Below are 13,546 nucleotides of genomic sequence, written 5' to 3'. Positions count from 1 at the left end.
TAATTTAAAATAACGTTTATTCAGTTTTTTATTTTTAAATTACTTTCATGACATATTCCAAAATTGCCTTCACAGCCTGTTCCAGTGCACTACCACCACAGCAATACAGATTCCTTAATTTTAATGATAAAAAAAACTTGACAAAAAATTGAAAACATCAAGTAATACTAGTTTTCTTTCAAGTAGCCCAGAACACCTATGCCAAATATACACAAATGCTCAAAAATAGCGTATAAGAAAATCTGTCAGAGTTTATCACAATGAAAATATGTATGTTTGATGTGTCATGTAAAGGTGATAAGCAGTAATTTTCCTGCAGGATGCAAGTAGTAATACATAAAATCTACTGTGCAGTTGAAATGTGGTTTATTAAATCCAGGCAGTAAAGGAGTGATGTGTTGGCTGCCCTTTGTGCTGTAGACATTCCCAAATAGTTAGATCAGGCCTTCATAGTGTACAATTCTTTCCACAGAAATTTGAAACCCATCAAAACATTTGCATTTCTTCAAGTAAAAGATGAACCACCACTTTAGGGTAACTTCATTTATTTGTCTTAATATTTTTTTGTTTGGTTTAGGACAGACTGTCATAAATAATGGCGAACCTTGCTCACTTAAGGTAAGATTTTCTATTACTTTGTTCAGATAAGATAATGAATGTAGCTGAATGATTTCTCAGAAAAGTGACAGATGTTTTAAAAATATGGATTGCCTTATTCAAGACTGATATGAAAATACAGAAGCATCGGGTATTTTCAGATAGAGAAAAGAAACTACATTGAAATTGTAGGAATTCAGTATATTAGAACATTTTTGAGTTAATGTCCCGTATCACAGCTCAGTTGTTATGTCATATTTTTACTCTCATCTGCATGACTTTAAATGCAGAGTTACTATTGGTTTTGGCAGAGTCAGTTTTTTGCTTGAATTGCTGAGATCAGACTTAATTGCTTGTTTCATGTTGGCTTTTGTTAAAGATAAATATTGATTAAAAATATTTGCTTAACAGTGTTTAATTGAACATCTGGTGAGTAACTGTGATAGCCCTGGAACAAGCCATACTTTCAAGTGTTCTATTTATAAGTTTCTAGAGATCTGTTTATAACTCTTGCATAATTTTTCTTTCTTTATTTTGTGCTTATTTCAAAATTAAAGCAACACATTCTTTTACTTCTCTATCATTCTCCAGGCACAAAATGCAATTATACTAGTAATTCAGAAACCTTTTTCTGTAAAATTCCTTTGGTAACAGTTTTTTGTAATTTTTACTTTCACTTTTTAAGAGCAAAAATCAGGGGAAAACCCCTGTTCAGTGTTTGCTGATGTAGTACTAATTGCAGAAAGAGAAAATTGGAGCAGGAAAGAACAACTACGATGAAGATGTATTCAAGTCTAAATAACTTTTGTTTTCATTAAAATTTGACATTTCTAAGGATCCTATTTACATTTGAAAACACAATATATGAACATACTACAAATGATTTGCTGAGATGATGAAATAATCAAGCAAAGACTCATATGAAAATATGTTGCTTAGTCTTTTGACAATGACACATATTTTGGGAATTACTTTTAGTAATTTCTTTAAGTGATGATTCAGAGGCATTCCCTTATTTTATGTCATATGGCACCATGGAAAAAAACTATTAAATATGAAAATATAATTTTAAAATAACAGTAATAGGTGGAACTACTTTTAATAATGCTTATTGTTATTGTTACTGTTTCAGATAACAGTTATTAACAGTTATTGTTACTGTTTCAGATAATTATGTGCCCATGAATACTGTCCCTTTATTCTTTCCCTATAAGATCATTTAAAATATTTTTTTTACTGCTGAATTGGTCTGCAAATCTTCTCATGACTGCTTGTGTGTGTAAGTTAAAAACTTATGCAAGTACTTCCTTGGCCAGTGTCTAAATAATGAATTTAGAGATTTTCAAGAGTAAAAGTACTTTGCTAATATCTGGTAAATTCAAAAGCCTGCTCCTTTCCAGTGAAAATAAGTTCATTAGCATTTGACATGTCTATTGGGTGTGGTGATTCCAAAAATGCAAGGTTTGCAAGTTCTTGCCTCCCACTTACAGTGCTTAAAAGTAGAATACCTCACTAGAAATGGTGGTGGTATTTTTTTAATTTATAGAAGTTATTCTTCACCTCTGACACTACTTTCTTCTTGTGAGGCATGCCTAAGCAGAGAACATCTAATCGGTTTTGGTCTCAGCTCTGTCAATTATTGCTTGATAAAGCTTTTAACAAACAGGTTTTGAAATAAATTCTGTGAAGCAATATACTTCATTTTGACAGACTGAGCTATTTTATATGTGCTTTATGTTCAATTTATTTCCCCCTCCATTGTTTGGTACAATAGGACACAAGGAATGTTGGAGCTGTGGAGGAACCACTCCAGGCAGAAGAGAAAAATAAATCTGCAGATATTTCAAAACAAAAAGAACAATGCCTTGTACCATGTGATGCTCAAGCTAAAATTTTACGAGAGGACAAACATTACATGTGCAGTATGTATTCATAAAGAATACTTTTAGTGATGAGCTGTGCAATGCCATGCTATGCAATTCTCTCCTCTGCTACGCTATGCTGTGCAAATTTATTTTTTAATCTTCTTGAGCTCACGTGACAGCCTTGTGACCCTGCTGCCCAAACTGTGTGTTGACCAGAAAATCTGGGGTACCCTGTTTTAGGGATGCAGCTGGTGTGAGAAAGTATAAACATTGGTGAAGACAGGCAAATCCAAGCAGCCACACAACCCACCTAGATCTGTTATGCTTTGAATATCAGTATCTCGCTCAATTAGGAATAGGAGGATGTCTGTTCCTCATTTAAACATCATAACTGGATGTGGGAGTGTAAGTGGGAGGTAATTCATTAATTAGTCAGTTACATGGGAGTAAATGTGTACTTCACCTTACTTTTATGGAGGCTTACACAGGATATCCTCCATGCACTAGCTTGACAAACTACACAGCAAATTATACAATCAGCCTCTGAAAATAATTGTGCAAATTCTTTGTTTTCACATATGATTTCAAAATATATATTATTAATTATATGCCTTTATTATGATGATCATGATTTTTAGCATCAGGGCAAAAACCAGGAGTATTACAATGAATGAGCTAATGTAAGGTGACAAGAAACCTTATATATATCTGTCATTTATCATATGCATTTATATTTTTGTGATATCCATTTACCCAAGGATAAGACTAATTTATTCTTCAAAACATGAGAAGAACCATCACTTCTTAAGATGTCTGTACTGCAATCAGAAAGCCTGAAGTTTTTAGCACCTTTGACTTTAATCTGTGGTCTCTGTATTACTTTCATTTCACTTTTAGGTGCTGTAAGGTAAAACACCTTCAGTATTCACTTAGATGTCATAAATAAGTATGTTGCCATTTAGTCAAGAATATTTCTAGAGTTATGAAAACAAAGTGGATGAACATATTTCTTTCTGAAGGAAATTTGCAGAACTCTCTTGCTGAATATGCCAGAAGTACAAAAAAACTGGTAAGAGACATGATGGATGATCAACAGTCTTCGCTGGATTACCTTTCTAATCAGGTACTTTTTTTCTTTATTTTAAAGAGTTGTATTTGTTATTTCTCACAGCAGGTGTTGTCTTTCTGAGGAAAAATAGGGCTCATTAAACAATTAAATTGTAATTAAACCAGTAGGATTAGAGTGTTTTATCACCAGTCTTTGTACGTCAGGTAGGGTGTGAGTTCCATTTCTGTGAGGAGTGGTAAGCACCCCCTTTCACAACTTAGTGTCATACATTGCAGTAGAGAAAGTGGAGGACCATTCCTTCACATTGGTACAAATTACATATCACAAAGATTAACTTCAGGTTATGTTTACTAGGAGTCAGAAAAAAAATCTTTAGAATGTAAAATTTCTCATTGCAACCTAATTAAAGATCTTTTATTTGAATTTGCAGGTAAATGAACTTATGAACAAACTTGTTCTTTTGAACACAGTAATTTTGAGAAAACATCTAGATCCACTTCCTTATAAAGCAGTTCAATCTCATGGTAAGTATTTTTCAGATGTAGTCTTGATGCCTTCCCTTTTTATCTTTGTATCTTGAAAAGGAGCTAATTAAAGCAAAGGTAAGCAATTGTAACATTGATATTTATCCTTTGTCAGCAACATATAAACTCTGGAAACTTAATAAACTGTTTAAAAGTATTATCATAAATACTACTTTAAATCATTTGCAACTGACAAATCTGGGTATCCCATTTAGCATGCTGATTTTTTATGTAAAATACCAAGTATGATTATTAGCTAGTAAGTGATCTGAGGCTGCTGAATGGTACATTCTTTTGCAGTGAAATAAGGTGTGCTCTGCATCTGCAGTATCCTTCTTCAAATGAAATGTTTTTCATGTATACTTTAAGATGAAAAGGCTTTCATAAGTATAAATATAAATACCTGTAGGAAAACTACTTCATTTCTCAGATAGTATGTCTTTTTCACAGAACAGGTGTTAAAAATAAAATGAAAAAAGTAATGGACCCAGGTTCATAATCTTTAATACCAAATAGACATGTATCTTATCTATTAAGATTAGAAAGAACTTTGTCAATACAGTGTCATTTGTACTTAGAAGCTCAGTGGTGTTTAGAGAATTTTAATTTACAAGATAAATTCATGATAAAGCATGATTTTAAAGTTTGCATGAGAAGAAAATTATATTTTAAATACTTAATGCCACGAAGAAAAGTACTATTCCCGTATTAATCTGTATTTTTTAAAACATATTTTGCTCATGAATTTCCTTGAGTACCTTTTTTCTCTAGGTTTGGACTGCACTCATATTAAAGATACTGTTGGTTCAGTTTCAAAAACTCCAAGTGGTCTGTACATTATCCATCCAGAAGGATCAAATTATCCTTTTGAGGTAATAAGTTTATTATTATAGTCATAATTTGCTTGAGAATATGCATTTAGAATATTTTTAATAGGCTTAAGTGTTTTCCATGACAGTTCCTCAACAGATGAATGAAAAGTGTATTAAATCATCTGCACATATCTGCTTTTACTATAATTTTGACAAGTTTCTTATTTTCTACAAAGAAATTTAATCTCTGTCATAAGAGCCCATTGTCAGTTTTCATATGCAGTGAAAAATACCAAAGAGGAAAACCCAAGGTGTTTTCCAGCACCTCTTTTGGATATGGAGAAGACCTGTTCTTTTCTGTTTTAGAGATGGAAAACTGAAGAGCAATTGACTGATCCATTTGGCTTTTAAGATAGGACTTCTAGATTTTGAGTGATTCTGCTGTATAACATTGTCTTCCCTTGTGATGGGACTCCATGGATGCAGAGTCATCCAAGTGTAGGTGCAGATGTTGGTTTGAGGAATAGAAATCTTGTCTGAGTATCAATATAATCCAGTCTCGAGACACAGAGGCATTTAAAATTGTGGTTTTGCTATCCAGTTTGCAGGATTTATATTCATGAGAGAAGGATATGTATCCCTAGAACAAACTGCAGGAATCATACTTCCTATCACTGCCTGCACTTTATGTAATTGCTCATATTAATACTGCTCATCTAGAAGAAGGGAATTTTGGGTTAATTTCCTCAAACTCAGAATATAAAGATCCTTGCAAACACAAGGGATATTTTGTTTTATGTGTTTCTTTCCATTTCAGGTTGTTCTATTTAGAGAAGGCGTTATGCATTGTGGAAAGGCAGATATGGCACTTTCAAACCTTCAACTTTGCCATACAGGTCAAGGTCATTATTTTTTGAAGAAAAAACAAGGAATTTAGGCTAACTAATAACTAGCAAAGTTTAATATCTAACTTTATAGTGTTCCTTTATATGTAACAAAGGAAGGATGAATCCCTTTTTCCCTAGCCAAGTGGAGCCCTCCAAAATGCTACAAAAAGGATTTTATACTGGTTAAGAGAAGGTTTCAGAACTATGCTGGCGTCTCAAAAGAAAAAATGAATTTGATTCTGCAACTTTTGATATAAAAACCTGTCATTCTCTCCATAAAATGCAGTGAGCTCAGGAAAAAGATCTGTAACTCATCAGTAAGTCCCTTCCATGTAAAAGAAAGGCAAAGATGTTGCAGTGTTCACAGAACAACCATATTTGTAATATGAGCAAAATGTTACCACAGCAAAAATTGCATCCGTTTCAGATATTCTTCTGGATTGAAGGTGGTTCCAGAAATACAAAGGAAAAATCATAGCAATTTTATTAAAAGAACAAGGTAACAATAAATAATGAGAAGAATGTTTGCAGTCATGAGCGTCTCATTTCTTGTCTGGTAAATGTTGCACAGAACTTGAAAGACAATGCCAAAAAGCTCTCAGAGAAAAAATTTCTAAAATATGTGTTCCATAAAGAATGTTATTTTAAGGAAAACTATTTAATGTGAATTCTTTCATGTGTTGAAGCATAAAAGGAGTACAAGAGAAATGGTAGATGGACAAAAATATCAAGACATTCAAATGTAAACAAGAAATCATAAAGCATCTTTTAGAGGCTAATAGCCAAGAGTTCTAAATGTTCTGCAGACCTGCAAAATAAGAAAAAAATACAGTGGCAGAAAACCATAGTAAAAAACTAGAAAACAGGAAACAAACCCAACATGAAACAATTTATTTCAATGAGGACCTTTGCAGCAATAAGGGGCCTTTTTATGCAATAGAGCCTAAATGAAAATGTGTTTAGGATAATATGCATAAAAGTATCAGTTAAATGAAAACTATTTGGAAAACGTGATCCCATTCTTATTTTTCATGTTTGATCCCTCATGTTTCCAAAAGTGAGTATAGATTTTGGTGCTTGACTTGGGCTAACTGAACTCCAGATGCCAGGGGCAATAAAAATACCTAGCTTTAGTGATAGTGGCAGGTTTCTGTCACCTCAGAAAGTTACTCTCAACTAGTCTTTTTCCTGAGCATTTCATCATGAGGTGATTAAAACCAATTTTACTTTTGGAAAAATGAACCATGACCAGTTTCTGATACGTTTTTCAATTGCTAAATTTAGATCAATGGTATTTCTCAGTTGAATCAGACAAATTAAACAGTTGTTTAGAATATACCTCTTATACACACTGCAGGTGGAAAGGGAAGAAATATTCATTAGAAGTGTCTCCTTCTCATTTAATTACGTTGTACCTGGTACAATCATGTCCTTCATACCTTTCATGATATGAGACAGAGCAAACTTTAAAGCAGATTAACTATGATAAGGCTTTACAATTGCAACATTTCCATAAGGGATTAAGAAAACTACAAAGCCATAATTGTATTTTTCTGTATCTATCTAAGATTTTTATTTAGCTGGTGTATGTATTGGTGCTGTATCTAACTGGCTGATGACTTCTCATGTAGAACCATATCTGCTCCTTCTGTGAATTATCAACACTCACACTGATTTATATTGGACCAAAGATTGATGTTGTGACCAAGTGGGCTCCTTATAGTATTTCTGACCCATAGTCAGAGGAGTAGCCAAGCATGCAATTATCTTCTCAAGACAGTGGATGCGGCAATGGGATTATTTTGAATGAGGTTTAGGTATTTTCATCTAAATATTCATTTTGGAATTGTCTGTATTTCTTTTTATTCCAGTTCTATCCTCCTTGAGTGACTGAAATAAGCATGTGATTCTCCAGGGAATAAAGGTCACAATTTTTTTATGCACAAGGACCTTAGAAAATATCTGGCTACTACAGGCAATGGTGGTGCAACATATAATGCTCAGTCTGTCACAAATATTTTTGAGGGTTAAACGGACTTAGACCTAGTTTCCACTTTTATCAGTGGGCTAAGACTGCAAATCTCTCTTTTCTGAAACATGTTTCATTTTGTACATTTCCTGTAACGTCAAAAAAATTTCTTACTTTACTCCATCACTTGCGCATTGGCTTAGTGTTATCACAGCCAACATTATGTTCTGAACTTATTTTTGGTACCACAAGAAGCTTACTGGCTCACTACCTATAAGCATTTTCTAGGTTAATTCTCCTGATATTCGTCACCTTTGGAGACAAAAATCAACCCATGTTTTCAAACATTAATTATGGATATTATCCCTTAGAACTGTATTGAACAGCTTAGGTAGTGCAGTGTATAAATGTGCAATATGATATTTCTAAATTAGATTCCCAGACTTTATAATCCCAGTTAGAACTGATCAAGATTTGGCACTGTGGATATACTTAGTAAAGTCAATTACAAATCTTAAGTTAGATGGGCTGACAAGAAAACATGCCACATAATGTGATATTCCAAAGCAGAGCAGATGGCAGCTGGACCACTGCCATTTGACATACTGCTGGGCACAAGCTTTAGGAAAGACTCATAAAGAATCATAAATTTGAGAGCTGATCTTACGTATTCAGTGGTACTGCTCAGTTGCAGGCAGTTATATGTTTGCATTGGGACTTCCCTGGATCGGGGCCACTTCTTATGTAGAGGTTTTTGCTGCTGCAAATTATTGTTGTATGCTGGGTTATTGCTGTCACTGTTTTCCATTTCCTCACCCTTATTACAGGCTCTAAATTTCCCAGGCACCACAAACACAGTATTCTCTGGAAGAAGGCACAGTGGTGACAGAGAACATATAAGAAGTTATGTTTATTTTGCTTTGCTGAAATAAAAGTTTATTCGGTGCAAAACAGCAACTAAATAAACTATTTAGTGCAATACAACACCTACCTGTATCCATGATATGTTGCCTGATTAATAAATGACATTGCAAGTTGCTTCCCTTTCATGCTATAAATGTTAGAATGACATTTATCAAAGCTTATTTATTATATCTGCTATGAGCAGACTGTTACACACAGCAGTTTCTACTGGTTGAAGAAATATCCAAATCAAACAGTTCAACAAGTACATATAAGAAAAAACTGCAGCTTCATTTTTAAATTTTTAGAGCTTTTTTAAAGATATTTGAAAAATATGTTACTTAGCAAAACCCTGAATAGTCCCCCTTTATTCAATTAAACTGTGTTTTTCATAAAAGCTGCTTCAGGAATGCAAAATCATGTCTATGTTTATTTTAGGTTTTGTGTGACATGGATTTTCGAGGAGGTGGATGGACTGTGCTTCAGAAAAGAACTGATGGAATTGTTCAGTTTCAGAGAACATGGTCTGAATATCTGGATGGATTTGGTGACCTTACTGGTATTAATTTTAAATACTCTAAAGTGCTTTGGATCCCACATTTCTCCTGCTTTTATGTGAGCTACATTCCATTAAATTGCATGGTAGTTTTAGCAGTATGAAGTTTCTTAAAAGTCTTGTTTTTACTCAAGGATTTTTTAAATCAAATCTGTTGTGTGATCTTCCCAATAATGACTATTACCCCACTAGAGTCTTTAGCTATTGCAGTCTTCCAAGAGTGTTTGAAATATTATATTTTCTGCTTGAAATAATAGATTGTATTTCCTTTCTTTTCAGATTAAAAAAAAAGGTGTCTTTGTTGGTTTGAATCACTCATTTCCTTAGAGCAGAGAAAAATCAATAATATTTCACCATAGGGCCTGCAAAGTTATTAATAATGGAAATATTTCAGTAGCTTATACCAACACAACTGTGATATTAATTTTTTATTGCCACCTTTAATCCCACCAGTCTAAACCCATTCGCTTTTTTCAGAAGTTTACCTGGGATTGCAATGGAAGCATGCAGCTTTTCTGTACAAAGAAGTGAAGCTCACATGAGGCTACAAGTGTGATTTATGGAGGCAGCAAATCTTGAGAACAGGACTTAAATTTTGAGAATAGGGTTTGCTTTTTTTTTTTGCATTTCATAGAATGCTAACATTTATCATTTCTCAGTATTGCCCTTAGGAGTGCTACTGAGTTCTGTTCATGCAAGTGGATCTTTAGCACATCCAGTTTTTGTGGTCTTCTAAGATATATTGCAGAAGAATATTTGAAATCTATCATCTGGACAATTTTCTAAAAAAATTCACAGAGAAAAAAAACCATGATGCACGCATAGGTTTTTCTTAGGGATTTCCTAAGGAAATAGGAAGATTACTCTGTTCCTTCATTAGTCTTTCTAAGGAATATAAGTGTATCATGCAAGTTTTATTACATTTGGTTCAGGAAGGAAAGTAAAAAAAAACAGGAACAATCACTTTTTCTTTTACAGTTTCCATTTCTAGACTATATATTATATTTCTCTTCAAGGAGAATTTTGGCTTGGACTGAGGAAGATTTTTGACATCGTAAATCAAAAGGCCACTCATTTCAATCTTTATGTGGATTTGGAATCAGAAAATGACAAGCATGCCTATGCATCATATGATGGATTTTGGATAGAGGATGAAACATGTTATTTTAAGATCCATTTGGGGCATTATTCAGGAAATGCTGGTAAGAATTTCCTTCTTTGAAGTAATTAAAGGTAGTTATTCCCTTTCTTCATATGAAAAAAATGCATCCAAAAGAACAATAGTTAACTTCAAAAATTTTATTTCTAACGTGTTTTTCTCTGGTATATAATGAACATTAATGCAGATAAATTTTTAATTATATGGTAATCAATTATGCCTGTAATAAAAAAAAAAGAATGGGTTATATATAAAATAAATAAGGGATTTTGTGGGTGTTAGTGTTTATTTACCTAATGGTTCAATTATTTAGATGCCCATTATCTCATCACAGATGTTATTGGCAGTCTTCCTAATGATGCTTTGGATAATTCAGAAGTGCCCAGATAGTTATGTACAAAGGATAGAGAAAGAAACTGAGAGAAACAAAGCTGTCCTACAGCGTGTAATAGTTGTTAGGTGATACATAGACACAAATTAATTCCAGACCTCCCTTAATGGCATAAATACACTGAACGTGCAAAGATTTGCATTAAGCATTGCATCATGTCTTTCTGCTTTTTTCCATGTTATGCAAGAATGGTACTTATTATCCACTAAATAGTTAATCTCTAAAGGTGTGAGTGCTTTACTCTGTATTTGTGAAAAATACTATTTCTTCACTAAGTTCTTTAGTAAGACAACAGAGACAGTAATAACTGACCTTTGTGTTTTAACAATTCCATCATGTTTCATGACTCACTCTGGGACTTTGGGCATGTTACTGGAAAATCTGAAGTTACAACCCTTTTTGTTTACTTTAATCTCTTCTTCCTCTGTCTTTGAGAAAAGAAGCCTTTATGTTCATAGCCAGCATGCATCGCTAAAAGCAAGGAAAATACAAAGACATTTCATTGAATTTTAACTTCCATATTTCTCAGTATTTTTTTCTTATTTCCCCCACATCTTTAGCACTTTTGCAGCTCATTAGCTGCTGCTCTTGGACCGCTTTTGAAGAATCCTACTTTTCTAATAAATTCAGAGGAAAAGTTTGCACAGTGTGCATCAAGTAAAAAACATTTCTCCATAAATAACTTTTTAATCATTCTTTTTATCTGTTGTATTTAGGTGATGCATTTAGAGGATATAGAAGAGAAGATAACCAAAATTCCATGCCTTTCAGCACTTTTGATGTTGATAATGATGGATGCAGGCCAATGTGCACTATTAAAGGACAGCCAGTGAAGAGCTGCAGTAACTTCAGTGATAGTACTGGATGGTGGTTCAACAAGTGTGGCCTTGCAAATCTTAATGGTGTTCATCGCTACAGAGGTAGATTCCTTGCAACTGGCATTCACTGGGATACATGGACAATGAACAAAAAGCCAGTCAAAATTAAATCAGTTTCAATGAAAATTCGGAGAACCAATTATCCATATTTCCATTAACATACAAAAATAGAAATAGATCTCTCTTTGCAATTATGTGGAATGATGTATTACTACAATCATAAGTACCTCTCATCTTCACTTGAACAGTTCAGTCTTAAAACTTTATTAGATATTTCTGTAACATAGTTACTAATTTTTATTATGAAATGTCAGCATTTATAGTGTTGAGAAAGAAGATCCTAAGAAGAACTGCGTTTTCAGGAAAAGGCTTAAGCTGAGTGTTTGTCAGCTTTTATTCAACTGCCTCTTAAAAAAATCTCAGAACCAGCAGAAAAAATTATAAAAATAAGTGTAATGCTGACTTTTGAATGGGCTTTTTCTATGTTCTCCTCGTATCTAAATTGGCAAGAAGTTTCAGCAAATTTTATTTAAAAAAACCATGTACCTGCCATTTTTATCGTAATATTTTGGAAAAATACTTCATCTTAAGTTAAATGTCCAGCAGCAGCTTTTTTTTCTATATTCCTTATCAGGCAAGATAACAATTCTTTCAATGTATAAATAAGGTTTTGTATACCATGAGGGCCCAATTTTTAGACAAGTAAGGTTGATAGTGACATTCAAGAACTATGACCAAGTTTATATTTCATTTTCATAGTCAATGTATTTCATAATCCAATTTTGACTCTACCATTGTCTATTTCACAATTGACTACAAATTAAAACTTTTTTTCAAAGAAAACTTACAGCTTTTCATAAAACCTGTGCAGTTTTAATTTTTGGATTTATGGGCCTGATCTCATGTTTTTCATTCTTAGTGGCTTTCACTTTGTGAACGATCATTTGGTAATGAAAAAAACCAACTTAAGTTGTGTAAACACATTTAAAACTAAGGATTGTGAATTTTTTGAATTTCTGTCAGTAAAAATAGAAAAATATCAATAAAAACGTGAATATTGTGAATTTTTTGAATTTCTGTCAGTAAAAATAGAAAAATATCAATAAAAACGTGAATATTGTCAGTACAGTGTTTCTGGAACCAACCTAGCATCAAATCTGTAGCAGGTAGGCATGGTATTTCTCATCTTTGCTTCAGTTTCAGCAGACCAGCTCTGTAATATCATGTGAAATGAAAACAGTTAAAAACTCCATGAATTTCCTCTTTGCTGTTTTTTATTTTAGCCAGCCATTAATACAGTGAGCAGAAACCATCATCAATTCAGAACCATCACTATTTAGGACTTCTTCCCAAAGATTTATGTAGCCATAGGAGAAAACTAAGCTTTTCATAGAGTATGTTACAAGGTTAAGGGGGAGAAAAGATTCCTCTTTTGTTGTATATTTGACTAGCCTTTAACAGTCAGGGGTAAAAAGTTGCTAAAAGCAGAAGGTTTCCTCTCTGCTAGAGAGAAACTGAAGACTGTCCTTATGGGGAGGCTTACTGGAGAAGCATAATAGGAAGTAGCTTGAGGAAAAATACTACAGGCTTTGTAGAGGCATTGTGAGAAAGGATATAGGTCCTGCTTTTAGGGGAGACTGAATTCTCTGAGCACAGTGGGAGTTTGTTTTTGTCAGACACTGGAGTATTTGAAATTAAAGGTGAAGAGATTGTCTGTACACCCTCTTCAGCCTGCCCTCACACCAGCCTTATCAGGAATGCAACTGCTTTGACCAGCAGCGTGGACCCAGCAGACTTATAAAGGTAGATGCTTAAATGAAAGAGCTTCTGCACTAAGATTAACAAGCACTGGAGCTTAAAAGGGGTATTAATTCTGTATATTGTCGCTGTGTTAGGGCTCTTATGTCAGAAAGAGTCCTCAGCATGTGGCACAAGA

General features: G+C 33.6%; 1 protein-coding gene across 1 annotated transcript; it reads left to right on the top strand.

Moving 5' to 3' along the window:
* The first annotated feature begins 385 nt into the window (after nt 1-385).
* Nucleotides 386-12,787, top strand: ANGPTL5 (angiopoietin like 5). The gene is made up of 8 exons (XM_038140624.1): nt 386-618; nt 2,372-2,519; nt 3,482-3,585; nt 3,962-4,055; nt 4,827-4,927; nt 9,065-9,185; nt 10,199-10,384; nt 11,449-12,787. Exons 1-8 carry the CDS (start codon nt 517-519, stop codon nt 11,766-11,768), a joined length of 1,176 nt encoding a protein of 391 aa, XP_037996552.1. The 5' UTR covers nt 386-516; the 3' UTR covers nt 11,769-12,787.
* Nucleotides 12,788-13,546: the final 759 nt, after the last annotated feature.

Source organism: Motacilla alba, chromosome 1, assembly GCF_015832195.1.
Source record: "Motacilla alba alba isolate MOTALB_02 chromosome 1, Motacilla_alba_V1.0_pri, whole genome shotgun sequence".
Lineage (NCBI taxonomy): Eukaryota > Metazoa > Chordata > Aves > Passeriformes > Motacillidae > Motacilla > Motacilla alba.
The sequence above is the reverse complement of the archived record's forward strand: the minus strand, read 5'-3'. Positions and strand labels throughout refer to the sequence as shown.